The following is a 20124-nucleotide window of genomic DNA, read 5'->3' on the forward strand; positions in this document are numbered from 1 at the left end:
CCTAAACTCCCTGACAGGACCCCTCCTACCTAACGCCACCGAATCATGAATCCAGGAAGCTACGGAGCCGGCTTTGGTGAGAAGAATAAAACCTTCATTTTGACATACCGCGCTACAATAAATAACATATTTCCTGGTCGTTGTACAGTAATACGGATACATAATCTTAAATAAATGGCATGCAATCTGCAACTACTAAAATTATAAAGATAGCGGTTAGCACAGCTAGCTAGCGACTGCTGCTAGCATCTACGTTGAAGCTGTTATCGTCGCCATTGACTGGTCCAGATGTTTACAAAGAGTTATAATTGCACAGTACTATGATGTGATGTGTTCTATGAAAACGTGTCTGTTAATATACAGTTAATACTTGCTTGACAGCCTATGGGACGGTCCTTGTAAAAGACAGGATGTACAAACTGTGTGGTCATTGGACGAAGGGGCCACGCTGAAAGGTCCTATTGGTTCTCGACCATACCGGTTTTTGTTTACTAGAGAAACTTCCAATGCACCCACAACGTCTTGTTCGGCTATTTTAGTCATAAAGTCGTAACCATTTTGTTTGTGTAGTTGATGGCTTATTAGGAAACCAAAAACGATATCCACTGCGATGCACTGTGGACGGCCAGCCACAGTCATACATGTGTTGTAGCTGCACTGTGGTGAGGATGGGAATTGGCAACTCTCAAAGGCAGAAATAATCCAAAACACCATAAAACACAGGCGATTGGGAATTTTTTGCAGAAGCCAAAAAACACAACGACGCCAAAACAACTGCATGAGAGAAATGTTACAAATTTATGGAGCTGCCAGACGGTTTTGCTACACATTTGGCCCAGTTGGCTACTGTATAATTCTCATGTTGTTTGCTTATCTCATCTATTGTTCCCTTAATTTTAATCGGGAACAGGCTGGACGATGTGGCTTCTATGGATCTTGCCACTGTCGCTGCTCTCAGTTGTTTCTAGTGCTGGGGCAGACTCGAAGGCTGTCACCACCACCCTCACAGCCAAATGGTCTGATACACCCCTGCTGCTGGAGGCCAGGTACTGCTAACATTTCACTGATACAAATAGAAATGTATTTAAAATGCCCCAATTTTTTGTGTGCTGTTCTTCAGTGAGTTCCTGGCAGAGGAGAGCCAGGATAAGTTCTGGGATTTTGTTGAGGCCAATCAGAACATAGAGTATGAAGGTAAGCAAAAGGCACCATATTACATCTCAAATCGATCCTTTATCCTTTATTTCTTTCGGGGGAAAAAGCCTCTAGTCAGCTTGAATTATCTTAAAGGAACAAAACAAGCATTCACATACGCAGGAAACACTGTATGAGATAATTATACTTTGGATGAGTCTTTGTTGTTTGCTTGTCGTCCTCCAGCAGGCACAGATGAGGCCGATTACGACCTGATCGTGAAGAAAGCTAGCACCCTGCTCAGCTCCGTCCAGGTGAACATGCTCAAGTTTGCCCTGTCCCTCAGAGCCTACTCGGCAACAGTACACTCCTTCCAGCAGGTACACGGAGTCACACTATTTTCCTCATGTTCCTGCTGCTATAGCACTCTTGAATGTGTATGTCTGTGCTAACACTGCTGTTTGTGTAGATTGCATCAAATGAGCCGCCTCCTGCTGGCTGTTCGGCCTTCTTCAGCGTCCACGGAGAGAAGACTTGTGATCCTGACACTTTGACAGCACTCCTGAAAACGGCACCGGGAAGGTGCAGTGATTAAAACAGAGGCTGGTTATTATAATCAGAACTTAATTATTGCCTCTACTGTCCTCTCCCTCTCAGGCCAAAGCCTTATCTTTTCAAGGGCGACCATAAATACCTGGGATCAAAGTCTGACGCTCCTGTTGTCATCCTGTATGGCGAGTTTGGAAACTCACAATTTCAGAGGCTTCACCGGGCCATCGTGTCTAAAGTGGAAGAAGGTCTAGCAACTTACGTGCTTCGACATTACCTGGCTGTAGGTGTTTGACACATACGTGTGATCATCCCGTTTGATTCTCTTAGATTCTCACAGTAGTGGACATTTTAATATAAGCAGTAAATAAAATATTCAACAACATCTTAAGACCTTATTTCCCCATAGAATCCCAATGCAAAGAGAGTTTATCTGTCTGGCTATGGAGTGGAGCTGGCTATCAAAAGCCAGGAGTACAAGGCCAAGGATGACACACAAGTCCAAGGTATAGACACATAAACACTGTATTCAAACCCAGAGGAGTCCCCATGCAGTTATTAATTGATTGTGGTTTCAGGGGCAGAGGTGAACGCTACAGTGATCAGGGAGAACGATCCAGTGGACGAGGTCCAGGGATTCCTTTTTGGCCGATTGAAGTGAGTTCAGACTGCAATGCGAGCCAAATGGGCTTCCTCTCCCATTACAACACACTTTTAAACCACAAAATAAAAGCTTAAATATGAACTGTCAACAGATGCAATACTCATTTGGCCTCTGCTTCCACAGGACTATCTACCCAGAACTGAAAGAACAGCTGAAAGAGTTGAGGAAACATTTAGTGGAAAGCACCAATGAAATGGCACCACTAAAAGTCTGGGAAATGCAAGGTGGGTTTGTTCCAGCCCAATCGTACCTTCAACTAGAAGACATTTCCTTTCCTACTTTCTTGAGTTCTTATTAAATTTATTCCACCCATGGTCCCGTCCGGGCACACCCACTCCGCTATGATTGGTCCCATTCCCAAGTGCTCCAGAGGAAGTCCAGGCTACTGCCGAACTGACAGCATACAGATTGTACCCGGACACGCACATATAAGGAAGTCACTGGCTTGATGGAGCCGGTGACTTCTCACAAGGCTCACCGTGAAGCTGCAGTGAGCCAGTGTTTAAACAAAACAAAAAAACTCTGAAACCGAGCGTTCAGAGCATCCCAAACTTCTTTCACATCCAAATGCGCAAACCTCATTATCTGAAACAGTGGAATTGTTTAACACGAGAATACAACATTCTAACTACATGTATAGGTCAGAAAAGTGGGGAAAAAGCATTGTCCCCTTTAATGAATGGCTCCAAGTCAAGTTTGCAGACATAAAGTCCAAACCAAGTAAGATGACTCACTATTTGACAACAAAACACATTGCGTACTGCCATGGCCTTTTAGGAAGATAAAAGCCTACAGAGCATAAAGTATTAAGACGCTGAGCGGATGGCGAGCATAAAACACTTCCTGGGCTTACAGTTAACGTCTACCGGCATTATTTGTGTCACTTCAATTTTGAGGGAATCAATTTTACGACGGTGTAAATACACCCTGGAGCTTTGTGTCCATTAGTTTTGTCAACAAAGTTGACAAACGATGGCTCTTGAATGGCACAAATCCCACGTTGCCTTCCGATCATAAATAGACTCTCATCGTTCAATCTGATTAATAGTTCACAGGATTTAGAGGGTAATAATATTATTTCCTTGGCTGTTTTACCAGAATTATCCACTAATATATATGTATTTCATGATTGACTTTATTTTATTCTACTTGTAGGAATAAAAGTAAAGCTTAGTGTTGCTTGGGGATGTGAGCTCATGCAATATTTTACGCCAAACCTGCAGTGTGTCTGCAGGCTGCGTGATCAATAAGTGAGGTCAATCGATGTCCTCTTGATACATCTGAGACATTTTGCAACAATAAAGCCATATTGATTGGTGTTACAGTATCCTTTAAATAATGCACTTCCACCACAGCGTCCAAGCCTTACAAATTGCACGTTTTAACTTTTCCTTTATTTGTATGCATTTCAGGATGTTTGGAAAGCATCTTCGACGAGGAGGCTTTGATTGTTTTGAATAAAGGGTGCATGGCGGTGGGGGGGGGTGCTGAGCAAGCTGAGCTCCATGTTCAAAGTGCCATGTGGGCGTCGGTCTCCCCTGCTGGGGCTCGTTAGCTTAACCTGTTTACAAAGAGAGGCAGACCTCCAGGGGCCCTAATCACACCGACTACAAGACCATTGCAGCAGTGTATAATCCATACTCCTCCTCATTCAAAGGCTGATTATGCATATATACTTAATGTTTACTTTTTACTTAGACGCCTTGCTCCTGACTCCCTGGAAGGCAACTTGAGATTATCACGGTGGCATGCTGTCAAAAGTTTATTCTGAAAGGTGCAAATGTGTCTTGCTCTATCTTAAACATAGCATCCTGCCTTGTTTTGTTTTGCTCTTCCCTCTTCTTTCCCAGACCTCAGTTTCCAGACAGCCGCTCGCATCCTGGCCGCCCCCGCTGTTGATGCCCTTAACGTTATGAAAGACCTGAGTCAGAACTTCCCCACGAAAGCCAGGTGACGAATAAACACACACAAACAAACATAGTGAAGCTCCAGCAAGAACAAATTTTCTTACTGAAGTCAACCCTTTACCCCACTTTGTATAGGTCCATAACTAAAACGGTGGTCAACGCTGATATCCGCAAAGAGATCGCCGACAACCAAAAGGTATTTGTCATTGGCCAATTTATTAGGTACACTTACAAAATAAATCTAATGATGTCCACTCCCAAAGTAGGGATAGAAATGTTTGCATTTAATGATCACTGTGGTTTGAAACTCTGTTTTGGTGTTAGTCTGTCATCTAATGCAATAAATTCAATATCTGCATCTTTATGCATATATAATGGAACTAGACTGGTCGCCAGCCAATCACAGGGCACATATAGACAAACAACCATTCACACTCACATTCATACCTATGGACAATTTGGAGTTGCTAATTAACCCAACATGCATGTTTTTTGAATGTGGGAGGAAACCAGAGTACCTGGAGAAAACCCATGCATGCATGGGGAGAACATGCAAACCCCACACAGCACGCAGGCCACACAGCTAGGACCTCTATCATGAGTTTTCAAATACATGGTAATGGTAATGGTTTTATTTCATTTGAACATGCATCAGATTACAATTGAGTGCATCACATAATCAGTTCACAGTTTCACATGTCCAAAAGGACTAGGAAGAAGCAAAGCTTATTAAATCCTACCCCTCCATCTGGTACTTTTACAATCAGTAAATGTTACATTTGTTCACCTCCTGCCTTTCTAATATAATTTTCTAATAATTTAAGTTTGTTTTTTTAAGTTGTATTTTATTTATTTATTTGTTTTTGTCACGTGCCAAAGTACGAGGTGATATATATTAATTATATATATTTTATATTATACTTATAATATTTGTAATTATTAATTATATTAATATTATTATAATATAATATAATAATATTATATTAATATTAATAAATCATGCCAGTTTACAGCCTATAATTTATTTTTTAATGCATATTTATGACAATTTTATTATATATTATCTAATTGTATTGTTATATGGCCTTATTATCTTATTCAATACCATTTATTTTCCTAAATTAAGCATTTTCAAGCATACAAAAGGATAAATGAACTTCAATACAATACTACTAATGTTACTGCAATGTTCAGTGACCAAACGTAGAGGAGCTGTTCTTGCTTCAGATATATCCTTTAAAGTGTTAGAGTACTCAGGCAATGACTGTGGCGCCAATAAAAAGCAACCGAGAGAATGACCTGACCGATTGCCATGGAAGTGCAACCTGAAGTGGAAATGACACTTTTAAAGTAAAAGGTTTCATCATAAGAATCTCCACATAAACCTATATAAACATGGACAACAGTTCGTGCCAGATCTATCTGTAGCAGTCCATATTTATTTGTGGTGGCCCGCCACAAGTGAATGCATGGAAAACACTTGTCTGCAGTTTTATTACATATTTGACTGGTGTCTTTTATGGTGGTTGGATTTAAGATGAGTGGACACTTTTGCTTGTCGTTTCTCTTCCGGCTGACTGCAACAGGGATCATTTGCTTTAGCTGTTTACCAAAGCATTCCAATAAAAGAGAGACACATGTCGTTATTACACAGAGCCTCCTCCAGAAGAACAACCCCTCTTTACAATCTGAGGGGAAATATGTCCAAATGCCTCCAGCTTTATTTCCACTACTTCAGCCTTTTGCTGATTCGTCAAACGAGTCATGCAGAGAGGAGCAATGACTGATTGAAATCATGTTTCCATGTCTGTCCAAGATGCTCTTTGAGTGAGACAAACAATATTTGCGTTACTCATGTCTTGTAATTGCAGCTCCACAAGTTTGATTAATCTGACGTCTTTGTCTGTCTGTAATGAGATTTGACTGCAGTGGCCGTGAAAACAACACACACTAATTAGCTTGTTAGTGCAGGGTCGGATTGCTAAACTGACCAACTCCAAGCAGAAATGTCGATGCTTGTTTGTGTCGACCGTCTTACAGTGACAATGCAGCTGTCGAGGTGAATGCCTTGTTTGACGTTCCAAGTTACAACCATGACAATAGGCTCAGCCTCATTACAGGACATTTCATTTACCCTTTTTCTTCCTTCTCAGTTTTTCAAAGGAACACTGGGCTTGCATCCCGGTGAGTCGGCCCTGTTTATCAACGGACTGCACATCGATCTGGACACACAGGATATATTCAGGTACTCGCACTCATCATTGACATAGCAAACTCTCATTATCCGCATCATTGTCAACCTCCAAAATGTGTCCCGCAGTGTGTTTGAAGTGCTGCGTAGCGAGGCGAGGGTGATGGAGGGTCTGCGCTCGCTGCATATTGAGACACCCTACATTCATGACATCCTGAAGCTCAATGTCCAGCCAACAGATTCCGATTATGCTGTTGACATCCGCAATCCAGCTATCAGTGTAACACCTCAGTCATACCTGCTTCTATACAGTAAATGCTGCTCATCTCATATGTATACATTCATCTTTGTTTTTGCCTTTTAGTGGATCAACAATTTAGAGACGGACCACCGGTACAGCTCGTGGCCCTACAACGTGCAGGAGCTGCTGAGACCCACCTTCCCTGGAGTCATCAGGCAGATCCGCAAGAACTTCCACAATCTGGTACGGACCACAGTGGATCCAGATTCAAGATGGAAACACTTAACCACCCTTGTGTGCCTGCATGTGTAGGTGATCATTCTGGATCCAACCCAGGCCAACGCTGCGGAGCTGTTAAGCGTTGCAGAAATGTTCTATTCAAACAACATCCCACTCAGGTTTGTGACCTTAAGACTATAAATAGTACACAAGTACAAAACATATTAAAAAAAAAAACATAATTTAATAGTGACTTCATCCACTTGAGTATTGGAGTACATATGGTCACACATTAGTAGTTATGACTAAAGTCAATGACAACACAACGGAACACAAAATGCAGTTTTTAAATGAAACGTTTTATTATTAAGGGAGAAAAAACTCCAAATCTACATGGCCCTGTGTGAAAAAGTGACTGCCCCCTAAAGCTAATAACTGGTTGGGCCACCCTTAGCAGCAATCAAGCGTTTGCGATATCTTGCAGTGAGTCTCTTACAGCGCTGTGGAGGAATTTTGGCCCACTCATCTTTGCAGAATTGTTGTCATTCCGCCACATTGGAGGCTTTTCCAGCATGAAGCACCTTTTTAAGGTCATGCCACAGCATCTCAATAGGATTCAGGACTTTGACTAGGGCACTCCAAAGTCGACATTTGGTTTTTCTTCAGCCATTCAGAGGAGGTGGTGGTGGTGGTGCTGGTGTGTTTTGGATCATTGTCCTGCTACAGAACCCAAGTTGGTTTCAGCTTGAGGACACCAACAGATGGCCGGACATTCTCCTTCAAAATGTTTAGGTGGTTGTAAATGTTCTTTTTATTCAGCAGTGGTTTTGGTCTTGGAAGTCTGTCATGCTAGCTGTTTTTGTCCAGTGTCTTTCTTATGGTGGAGTCATGAACACTGACCTTAACTGAGGCAAACTAGGCCTGCAATCTTTTGGATGTTGTTGTGGGGTCTTTTGTGACCTCTTGGATTAGTCATCGCTGTGCTTTTGGGGTCATTTTGGTTGGCTGGCCACTCCTGGGAAGGTTCACCACAGTGCCATGTTTTTGCCATTTGTAGATAACGGCTCTCACTGTGGTTTGCTGGAGTCCCAGAGCTTTAGAAATAGCTTTCTAACCACTTCTACACTTTCTTTAGATCTATGCATGATGTCTATTATTATTAGTAACAATATTAAGATTAATCATATCATATATATTGAAAGCATTACCGTATTTTCCGCACTATAAGTCACACTTTTTTTCATAGGTTGGCTGTTCCTGCAGTTTATACTCCAGTGCGACTTATGTATGTTTTTTTGTACGTAATTATGCATTTTTGGCCTTGTGCGATTTATACTCCAGAGTAACTTATAGTCCAGAAAATACGGTATATTTAGCAAAATAGCTATAAAAGAATATATGTGCAATAGTAAGTGACTGTTTTAGATCAATAATAAATATTTCAAATATATTATATATCATTCCAAGGTGCACTCGGCCTTTTACTGAAAGTCTACTTGGATAAGCTCCACCATACCCCTGCGACCCTTGGGAGGACAAGCGGCATAGAAAATGGATAGATGGATATAATAAATATGTTAAAGTATGGTATTCGTGAACAGTTTTATTGCCTTTTTTTTCTACAGAATTGAGAAAAATTACCCAAACTCTGCAGAGCTGTGGGGCCCTTTGGGATAAGTTGTTAAAATCAATTTAGATTGTGGAGTTTTGTCAGGCATAGCTTAGGAAGACCTTTAAAATGTCTGCATGAGGCGATGCTGCGCTTGTCTGAATGCTGATGAAGCAGGCAACACACACTCTGCATCCCAATACGATTCCAATGTAGCCTATCTGTGTGTGTCTTGTATTTGTAGGATTGGGATGGTGTTTGTCGTATCAGATGAAGACGACATAGACGGGATGCAGGACGCAGGTGTGGCACTGCTGCGAGCCTACAACTACATCAGCGACGAGGTCGACAGCCACAACGCTTTTGAAGCCGTCATCTCTGTGAGCTGAAGCCTCCACGTCAGACCTCATGGTCAGTGCCACTTGTCAGCTCATCTATTCTGTTTCGCTCTACCTCCTCCAGATGTTCAACCGCTTGCCTCCTGGTGGACAATTGACTGTCGGTGATGTCATTAAAGTTCTGGAGAAGAGGTTCCCCTATGTGGAGGTCAGCAGTGTCCTGGGAGCCGACTCCAGCTACGACAACAATAGGAAGGTGGGACATTCAGGTTTTGTTTTTGTTTACACTTAAAATCCCATCCGTTTTACTGATGTTCACATTACTATGTGTATGTTTTGAAGGAAGGACGGGCGTATTATGAGCAAACCGGGGTGGGCCCGTTGCCGGTGGTCATGTACAATGGCATACCATACCAGCAGGAACACCTGGACTCTGACGAGCTGGAGACGGTCACCATGCAAAAGATCCTGGAGACCACCACATTCTACCAGCGGGCTGTCTACCTGGTCAGTTGGAGTCCCTTATGGACAAGGGGCAGTAGCCTGTCAATAAACTCATAGGTTTGGAACGTTTTGAATAGCAGGTACCTTATAGTTAAAGAAAGAGCTCTATTAGGTAAGACACTTGGCGGATGAAAAATCGCAATTGAGACACAATTTCCTAATGACTTGTTTTAATCTCTTCTCTGCGTCCACAGTGCTGCTTTAAGTCAGTGCATTGCTGACTTGCAATAAGATAATGTGATTGAATGCTTGGCTAGGAGTCAGGGAAGTTTTCTGTTCATTGGCTGGCAATAAAATAGCTCCGCTCACATATGATAGTGGTGGTACATGGATTTGTACCTAAAATAAAAAAAAAGATGCAAAGAATAATGTGATGTTCCATTGCGGTTGATAGGGCGAGCTGGCCACCGATCATGACGTGGTGGACTACATCATGAACCAGCCTAATGTTGTCCCTCGCATTAACTCCAGAGTCCTCTCCACCACCAGAACATACCTGGACCTCTCCGACAGCAGTGAGTCAACACTAATGATGAAAAGAAGAGAACAGATGATTGAATTTAAGCAGCCCTCCCGATAATTGCTCGCCACAGTCATAGGGGAGCATCGGCAAAGTGGCACACAAAATAATGCCCTTTTTTTTTTTTTAAATCCCCAGACAACCATTTTGTGGACGATTACGCTCGTTTCTCGACTCTGGACACGCGGGAGAAGAGTACGGCCATGGCCAACAGCATCAATTACATGACAAAGAAAGGTCAGCGCATTAAAACGGGACATTTGCTTGAGCATCGCCAGAGCGAAGACCATTTAGTCACCTTCAAGCCTCAACACTCCTCATGTATTCTCCTCCTCTGTCCTCTTTCTCCTCTCCATCATGTTTTAAAATGTCCCCTGCACCAGGGATGACCGCCACCAATCGGCATGGTAATCACGCTCTTCCCCTCCTGCACCTCGTCCTCTTCCTCCTCACTTGTTCTCTTCTCTGTAGTGAGATGTCTCCACCGCCTCTCTTCCATCCATGCCTCATCTCTCAGGGATGATACTCATGGCTCATTAGGCATGACATTGTCCTTTAGGGTCTACCTGGTAAAATGTACTCACTACGATTTAACGTCCTTTTCTCCCATCTCCATGTAGGTGAGCATGACAGTTCATGTAGAGTTTGTTAGCTGCATGTGTACGCGGTTCTCTTGGTTCAACCCAGTTTGAACCGTGTCTTTCTTGCTCGCTGTAGATGACGGCTACATCCGCCCTGTGACCTTCTGGGTGGTGGGAGACTTTGACAAGCCGGCAGGACGCCGCCTCCTCTACGACGCCATCAGACACATGGTGACTATAGGGTTGGAACTCCTTTACGATGATTACGTTTCCCACAGGACTGCAATTTATATGTGGGGACATGATGTCATAGTCTAATGTGCAAAATTGGCATGTGACAAGTCATTTTTAAGAATGCGTGGGCGCCCTACAGCTGGAAAAAATATGAAAAACAGAGCGATACATGCTTTCATGTTCATAAAAGTGTCCAAAAAATTGGTACATTTGTCACTAGTTGCTTTTTTGAAAAAGACAATTTAGAGGGCGTCTGAATGAATAAATGCTAATATAGAGCCAAAGTTGCTAAATTGGCAATGCTGATCCCTCCTGCTAAATCGTCTTGCTCTCTGGCAGACCAGTTGCGTATGAGGTGAGTTAAGAAGCAGGGTTACATTGCCATCTACTGTACTGAGTTGTAACCACAGGCTACATTCACAGCCCCAGTATAATGTGTTAATGAGCGAGTGCTAACAGCTTGCGCCAAATCTATTTGCGACAATCCATATTTACAGTATATGATCTAAATGTATAGGAAACCATCACCTGCTGACTTTGCTCTGTTTCTCAGAAATCCACTAACAACGTGCGACTGGGCATGATCAGCAACCCGTCAGTCGACCCGTCTGCAGAGTCAAGCCGCGTGACCCGAGCCGTCTGGGCTGCCATGCAGACACAATCCGCCAACCATGCCAAGAACTTTATCACCAAAATGGCCAAAGAGGAAACGGCCGCGGCGCTGGATAAGGGTGCCGACATCACCGAGTTTGCTGTCGGGGTGAGTTACTCTTGTACCAGTCTCTCCAAATAATTATTTTATAGAATTATACATTTAAACACTAAAATTCCCAACTGCAGAGTCCAAAATACAGTACCAGTTACATGTTTGGAGACGCTTTCTCGCTTTCTCATTTAATAACATGAGAAAATAAAATGTCTGAGACACTTTGACAGGTCGTGTACATTAGTGTCCCTTTTTATAAAAAAAAAAAAGAAAATCTCTATCTTCATGAAGTTGCAAGCTGTTAGGTGCATCTAAACACAACAGGTGGTGCTATATATCCTAACAGCAATCAGAAGCCTGAAGAAAGTAATTTCCAAAAAAAGGCACGGTAATGGTAATGGTAATGGTTTAATTTCATTTAAACATGCATCAGATTACAATTGAGTGCATCCCATAATCAGTTCACAGTTCCACATGTCCAAAAGGAGTAGGAAGAAGCAAAGCTTATTAAATCCTACCCCTCCATCTGGTACTTTTACAATCACTAACTGTTACATTTGTTCACTTCCTGCTTTCCATAATACAGTTTAAGGTTTTTTTTATTTTATTTGTTTTTTTAATAATGCACCTCGTACCAAAGTACGAGGTGATATGACTATCCAATGACATAATGGGTACCATAGTAAGTGTCAATATAGTGATATATATAGCACATCACATAGCAATCATTGCACAATAAGCAATGATGTGGGCAGACTGCCACTACTGTGCTGTGCCGCTTTATGCCTCTACAACTGTATTGTTTTTATTTTGACAAATTACACTTTTTATCATTTCTTTATATTTTTGCTTGTTTAGTTAACCTTTTTGAACAACCAGCAGAACATGAACCGAGAACAAAACCGTTCAATGACAAAGTTGTTGAGAGCACTTAAACTGAGAGTCTAAAATGTCAAGCGTCTTTTTTACATCACCTCTTTAGTGCACGGTGACCGAGTGGTTAGCACGTAGGCCACGCAGTCAGGAGATCGGGACCGGGTACTCCGGTTTCCTCCCACATTCCAAAAACATGCTAGGTTAATTGGCCACTCCAAATTGTCCATAGGTATGAATGTGAGTGTGAATGGTTGTTTGTCTATATGTGCCCTGTGATTGGCTGGCCACCAGTCCAGGGTGTACCTCGCCTCTTACCCAAAGACAGCTGGGATAGGCTCCAGCGTACCCCCAACCCTAGTGAGGATAAGCAGTATAGAAATGGATGGATGGAGTAATATGTGACTAGTACAAAATGTAGTACAAAATGTAGTTTGTAGTACAAACCTACATTTAAAATAATGAGTCATACGAATATATGGAAAATGAATTGTTGAATATGATATTTTTATTTAAAAAAATAATTGAGACAAATAAGAAAATAAAATAACAATTTCAATATTTTTGTTCTACAAATCTGTCCTGTATAAACAGTGTAAATCCAGAGACCAGACTTATGGCTACTTTAAAAGCTACTAAAGCTACTTTGACAAAAAGTGTTTTATGTGACTGCCAATATTTAAATTGTACTTTATTTACAATGCACACCTCCGCTCAGTATGCAAATTTTTCATTCAATACAAGGCATCATGTTTGAATAAAACACGAAAATACGAAGAAAATCCTTGGTGAGCCATTCAACATCAGCTTACGAGCTGCCAGTTTTAGACCCTGTGATAGTGCTGGTCATGTGACACTTGAAGAAAGTAAGTTAGCATTTACCCCATGAACGTGTAGCTCACCTGTGCGACAAAAACTAGCTAGATAGCTGCTGCCAGAGAGGCAGTGAGAGCCAGGCACAATGTGTAAACAAACGTTCCAGAAAGTGGAATGAGATTGAAACTTGAGTGATCAAACACGCAGGCGTAGCTTGGCGTAACCTATGAGCTGTAAGCCGTCGTCAATTGACATATTACAGACTAGTTTTCATTCTCACAATATTAAGGAACAAAGTTAAGGGAAAAAAAAACATCTTCATCTTTTCCTACAGGGGATGGATGTGTCATTGTTCAAGAGTGCATACGAGAGCCCTAAATTTGACTTCCTGCTCTCCCACGCCGCCTACTGCCGAGACGTCCTCAAACTGCAGAAAGGACAGAGAGCCGTCATCAGCAATGGACGAGTAAGTTTTTTTTTAAAAAATGTATTTTCGTGAATTCTCTCAGGACATGGGTCCATTCATAGAAAATACTGTTTTCTTTCTCTTCCTGTGTAGGTCATCGGCCCGCTGGAGGAGGACGAGGTGTTCAACCAGGATGACTTCCTCCTGCTGGAGAGCATCATCCTCAAGACGTCTGGCGAGCGCATCAAAAGCAAAGTGCAGCAGTTTGGAATTGAGGAGGACAGGTAACGTCTGCTGTGTTGTCAATGACTCCGCTTGGAACCAATCATTTCTTTCTTCTAGGGCCAGCGACCTGGTGATGAAGGTGGACTCTCTGCTGTCGTCTCAGCCCAAAGGAGAGGCGCGCATTGAGTACGGCTTTGCTGACGACCGCTACAGGTGAGTTTTAAGAAACCTTGGCAGGTATGAAGTGTTGAGTTGTAACCCTGAATAGGATACATGGGATCAAATGGAAGTGAAGCTCTGCAGCGGGTAACTTTGTGCTTCTCTTCAGTGCTGTGAAGATCCGTCCCAAGGAAGGAGACGTGTACTTTGACGTAATTGCCGTGGTGGACCCCGTGACCCGGGACGCTCAGAAATTGGCTCCCTTCCTGATGGTCGGTTTCACTGACTTCATCCTCTCTCCCACCTGTGGATGTCTGGTTGCTCATTTCCTGGATGCCGTCCTCTTCTTGTTCATCTTCCAGGTTCTGAAGCAGCTGGTCAACGTCAACCTGCGTGTCTTCATGAACTGCCAGTCCAAACTGTCCGACATGCCCCTGAAGAGGTGAGAGAACCACATCCGTGCCTTTATCCTTTTAATAGTTGACCCCTTCCTGTATCCTCTAGTTTTTACCGCTACGTGCTGGAGCCTGAGGTGGCGTTCCAGGCGGACGGCAGCTTCTCCCCGGGCCCCATGGCCCAGTTCATGGACATGCCTCAGTCACCGCTCTTTACATTGAACCTCAACACTCCCGAGAGCTGGATGGTGGAGTCTGTGCGTACGCGCTATGACCTGGACAACATCTACCTGGAGGAGGTAATCCTCGCTTTTAGATATTTGTCAATCACATGTTGTTTGTACAATTTGTTCATGTTGTCTTCTGTTGTGATGTGCAGGTGGAGAACATGGTAGCGGCGCAGTACGAGCTGGAGCACCTCCTGCTGGAAGGCCACTGCTTCGACGTCAGCTCAGGTCAGCCACCGCGTGGCCTGCAGTTCACCCTGGGCACCGCCTCCGAGCCCGTGATCGTGGACACCATCGTCATGGCCAACCTTGTACGCCTCTCCTGGTTGGCAGCATCACTTCATGTCTTCATGCTGGTCTGGACTAAACAACACTTGCAACCATGTGCTCTGCAGGGCTACTTCCAGCTCAAGGCCAACCCAGGAGCTTGGATCCTGAAGCTGAGGAAAGGTCGATCTGACGACATCTATAAGATTTACAGGTGATGACAGCAATCATGACCTCATTTGGCCCCACTTAATATTTAACCTCAATGTTCGCTGGGGTCAAAGCACATTAGCATTAACAGCTGTGGCTGGAGGCAACCTCCTTATGTACTCTGCAAGATGGCAGTAGCTGCAGTTGATGTATCATGAGTGGTTAGCTTATCCAGTGGTCAGCTTTATCCACCGTTAAATTGTTGGTTCCACCAGTCATCCATACATCAGCGCTATCGACGTTCTTCACCCCTTTAAAGGTCTTTTATAGTCAATGTAAACTTGGACTTAACTGCAGTTCCTTTTCAACTGTGTTTTATTTTGAGCGGATTGTATCCTTTGGTTCTTTTAGTCACGACGGTACGGATTCGCCAGCAGATTCGGATGACATCATCGTTGTCCTCAACAACTTTAAGAGCCGAATCATTAAGGTCAAGGTGAGTTGATGCAAGAGCTTTACCGTAATGATTACCATGTTTCACCGCAGTAAAATCCCAAGTATTATTAGTATTACTGCTTCACATTGAATTGATGGTAAAGCCGTGATGGATAACCGTACTCAAAGCCATGGACCAGGGACACTGCTCATCTATTGGAGCAGCAGCTGCCAGTTACAGTACGTTATGTATCTCCCTGTCAAAGCACAAACTCGGGTGTCAACCAAAGCACCCTTGGTACACAAATGCATCGTGCGATCAGGCGCCATTTTGGGGGTGGGGCCTCATGCGCTGTTTACAGTGTTGACCTTTACCAAGGAAACTATATCGTGTGTGTTGTTGCTTTTTTTTTTTTTATAAAACTTTGTTAGACTTCAGTGTGTGTATCAGTACTTGTTAAACATGTTGAGCACATTCAAGAATACTAATGGGGATTTTTGCCAAACGTTCATATTATTACATCCCTGCCTCCATGTTGTCACTTGAACTTAGACCAGGGGTCTACATTCCTTCAGCTGAGGAAGGAACATGAAGTTATGTAGATATATGTATGTAGATACATATATACATGTATGTAGATATATTTAAACTGCATTGCTTTCCTCATACTGGTTGAAAGGGTTTTTGAGTATGAACTTGAAGTCGTCATTATTTTCATTGTTGGTTTTGTTGTTTTTTTTCTAAATATTTCAACTTTATTCTTAAATCATCTTCAGAAATGTCCTTTTCACAACATCTCCTAATGTAGACTGTTTTGCTTTTCAGAATTCAACATCATTTTGTTTCTCATACTATTAAAAAAATCAAATCAAATAAATCAAAACATTTCAACTCGTGTGACTAAAATGGCATTAGCGGTATTTCCCCCCCATAAAATGTTGCCTATTTTTCTTGTTAGAATATGACTATTTTCCTCGTAAAATGGCCGCTGTTTTTTCCGTTTGTGTTTCTTTTTTCTTTTAAATGTCCTGCTGGTAATTATGGCTTTATTGCCATAATATTTGGACTTTATTTAGTTTTGTTTCTCATAATGTTATGATTGCAATTTAGTATTTTATACTGCTGATTTGACCATTTAATGTGGTTGTTTTTTAAACTAGTTTTCTTATTGAATGTATAAAAAAACAGCTACAGGCCGTTGTCAGTTGAACTTGATGGCGGTAACTTCAACTTTGACCTTGTTGTAATGAGCGTGTGTGCCCATCAGGTCCAGAAGAAACCAGACAAGTTCAACGAGGAGCTGCTGAGCGATGGCACCGAGGAGACGGACAGCGGCTTCTGGAAGTCTCTGACCAGGTACGGCAGCGGTTGACAGATGGTCTTTAAAGTACGGAGCTTTGAGTTTGGAGTGACATGGTCACGCTCCTCTCAGGGGCTTCACGGGTGGCGGGAAGACCGAGGAGGCGAAGCAGGATAAAGACGACGTCATCAACATCTTCTCTGTGGCTTCAGGTCATCTGTACGAGCGCTTCCTCAGGTGGGTCACGTGACCTGGCTCACGGTAAAGCCTCAAGAGTAACACTTCTTCCTGACCGCTCACAGGATCATGATGCTGTCCGTGCTGAAGAACACCAAAACGCCCGTCAAGTTCTGGTTCCTCAAGAACTACCTGTCACCAACGTTCAAGGTCTGATTCTGCTCGGACCCTTCCGATCAGCGCTGAGCTTCAAAGTCTTGAATCGTCTGGTCTGGTCTGGTCTGGTCTGTCTCAGGAGTTCATCCCTCACATGGCCCAGAAGTACGGCTTCCAGTACGAGCTGGTCCAGTACAAGTGGCCCCGCTGGCTCCACCAGCAGACCGAGAAGCAGAGGATCATCTGGGGCTACAAGATCCTCTTCCTGGACGTCCTCTTCCCGCTCGCCGTCGACAAGATCCTCTTTGTGGACGCAGACCAGGTCTTTGCTCCTCCAACTGGATTTGATTAGTAGCAATAAAGCCCTTCATCCAATAAAGGCCCTGCCATCTCTGCAGTTGAGCATGAAAGGACACGCCTTAGCTGAGGCCTACAAAGTCAAACTTAAGTCTGGTTTGTGCAACTTCAGATCGTGCGTACGGACCTGAAGGACTTGCGGGACTTTGACCTGGAGGGGGCGCCATACGGCTACACCCCCTTCTGTGAGAGCCGCAGGGAAATGGACGGCTACCGGTTCTGGAAGTCGGGCTACTGGGCAAGTCACCTGGCCGGGCGCAAGTACCACATCAGGTGAGCACGGCCTCCAGCACGCCACACACGCACCTTCTTTTATTTAGTCCACATTTTATATTCCTTCTACAGCGCCCTCTACGTGGTGGACCTGAAGAAGTTTAGGAAGATAGCGGCCGGGGATCGCCTCCGCGGGCAATACCAGGGTCTCAGCCAGGACCCCAACAGTCTGTCCAACCTGGACCAGGTAAAACAACACACATTTCATTCATGGAGATGAGATGCCGCAATGTTCTTGTGTGTGTTTGAAGGATCTTCCCAACAACATGATCCACCAAGTACCCATCAAGTCACTTCCTCAAGAGTGGTTGTGGTGTGAGACCTGGTGCGATGACTCCTCCAAGAAGAAGGCCAAGACAATAGACCTGGTACGTGTACTTATCACACACGCCCCGCCCCCTTCCTTAGTTCCTGCCTTTTTTTCACCATTGACATACGTCAATGTTTCAGATCATCAAACCAATTCAAATATTAGTCAATGATGGCACAACGCAACACAAAATGCTATTTTTAAATCATATTATTCACGGAGAAAAAACAAATCCAATCCTCCATGGCCCTGTGGGGGGAAAGTATTGCCTACTCCTGTTACATAACTTTAAAGTCAACTTAAAACTTAAGAAAGCACATATAGTTGGTGGGTAGACAAATGATTTTTTTCAGATTAAAATGAACAAAGCATTATTAGAGCCCTGTAGACATGACAAAACACGACTATAGTCACATTTATACTCTTTTTATTTACAACATATTGCGCAACTGCAGGGTCTTGAGACACATGCTAACTCGCAAACTAGAGAGCTAGCGACCTAAACGGTAGCCTTCAAGTTATTTCCTTTCAACTTCAATAGCCAAAAACTTACCACTTCCACACGGATAGGGAGGATAACTATTAACAGTTATTTAACCTTTAACATGAACATTAATCAAACGTAATAATTTTTTCTGGGTACATGATACCATACATCTATATACATACATATATATATATATATATCTATATACATATCTATATATAAATAAATATATACACACGTATTCTATAAATTTGTGTCATCATTTTTCTAATTTGACACGACATTCACTAACATGGGCATAAAAAGGTTGTAGCTCATGATGGCCACCAGAGGGCGCATTAGTACATACTAGTGTGACGTGTCAGTGAGCTGAACTGAAACGGTAGCAGTTGCTACAGTCCTCAGCAGTCAAGTCTTACCTCCAAATGGCCACTAGAGGATGCCTTAGTCGACAACTTAAGACTCATTTCCTAACTTTTTTAAGTATGACCTTTTTTTACACTTTTGTACGAGACAATATCATAGTACATGTTCATCTATGCGTCTGTCACTATATACAATAGAAGTACTGATTAAGTCTTGACCAAGTTGTCATACCTTCCAATATCTCACAGAGAATATTTGTTAGTGTATTTCCTTTCCTTTTAAGGGCTATTTGGCTCTTTTTTGTCTATCACTTTTATAAATGAGTATGATTAAACCATAATATATGTATGTATGTATATGTCATTGTACAGTACACAAAACGGGGGCTGCACGGCAGTCGAGTGGTTAGCGCACTTCACAGCTACGAGACCCGAGTTCAATCCGGGTACTCTGGTTTCCTCCCACATTCCAAAAACATGCTAGGTTAATTGGCCACTCCAAATTGTCCATCGGTATGAATGTGAGTGTGAATGGTTGTTTGTCTATATGTGCCCTGTGATTGGCTGGCCACCAGTCCAGGGTGTACCCCGCCTTTCGCCTGAAGACTCCAGCACCCCCGGCGACGCTCGTGAGGATAAGCGGTAGAAAATGAATGAGTACAACCTAATGGCCATGAGAGGGCACACTAGTTAACAGAAAATGAATTTTCACTGTAACAATGTGTCCTGTCTCCATAGTGTAACAACCCAATGACCAAGGAGCCCAAGCTGCAGGCTGCTGTGAGGATCGTAGCCGAGTGGAGTGACTACGACCAGGAAATCAAACGTCTGCAGACGAGAGTTCAAGGAGAAACAACACAAAACATTTCCAAACAGCAAGAAAGCACAGGTACCTCATGTAGTACATTCATATCCCACACTTTCATGTCATTAATAACCTTGTGGTGTTTCTCTCCCCATCAGACATTCATACAGAATTGTGAAGAGTGGATTTTTATAAAGCTCTGTTTAAAGAGTTTTACCGACACCATTCTTCCGCCTCGGATGACTGCCGGCAGTCCTCAATCAACGGCTGCTCCATGCTCCCAATATTGTTTTTGGTTTTTATTTCTCCCTGCAAGGTGGATGCTTGTCCATATTGTTTGTGTGTGTGTGTGTGTGTGTGTGTGAGTGTGTGTTAGGTTATTTGTGACAATTCCACAATTTTCTGTCAGTTTTTTTTTGCATTGTATGAAGAATGAAATAAACACTGACAGTCTTGAATTAGCGTATTACTTTTTTTGGTAGCTATTTTTTGTTGCATGAAATGTCCTCGTAGCGTGTGTATATATACATAATATTCTTAAAA

General features: G+C 42.9%; 1 protein-coding gene across 1 annotated transcript; it reads left to right on the forward strand.

The window, feature by feature from the left end:
- Positions 1-20039, forward strand: uggt1 (UDP-glucose glycoprotein glucosyltransferase 1). Its single transcript, XM_058091445.1, has 40 exons — positions 1-76; positions 911-1046; positions 1121-1194; positions 1381-1514; positions 1604-1716; positions 1792-1966; positions 2093-2189; positions 2262-2340; positions 2471-2571; positions 4198-4297; positions 4390-4450; positions 6408-6499; positions 6575-6725; positions 6810-6929; positions 6999-7084; positions 8759-8894; positions 8977-9108; positions 9195-9359; positions 9751-9871; positions 10015-10113; positions 10594-10688; positions 11245-11451; positions 13421-13552; positions 13646-13776; positions 13835-13930; positions 14046-14148; positions 14239-14318; positions 14381-14570; positions 14651-14809; positions 14894-14979; positions 15327-15411; positions 16619-16707; positions 16784-16888; positions 16954-17038; positions 17124-17306; positions 17454-17614; positions 17687-17801; positions 17866-17982; positions 19515-19665; positions 19740-20039. Exons 1-40 carry the CDS (start codon positions 46-48, stop codon positions 19757-19759), a joined length of 4593 nt encoding a protein of 1530 aa, XP_057947428.1. The 5' UTR covers positions 1-45; the 3' UTR covers positions 19760-20039.
- The last annotated feature ends 85 nt before the right edge of the window (positions 20040-20124 follow it).

Source organism: Doryrhamphus excisus, chromosome 13, assembly GCF_030265055.1.
Source record: "Doryrhamphus excisus isolate RoL2022-K1 chromosome 13, RoL_Dexc_1.0, whole genome shotgun sequence".
Taxonomy (NCBI): Eukaryota; Metazoa; Chordata; class Actinopteri; order Syngnathiformes; family Syngnathidae; genus Doryrhamphus; species Doryrhamphus excisus.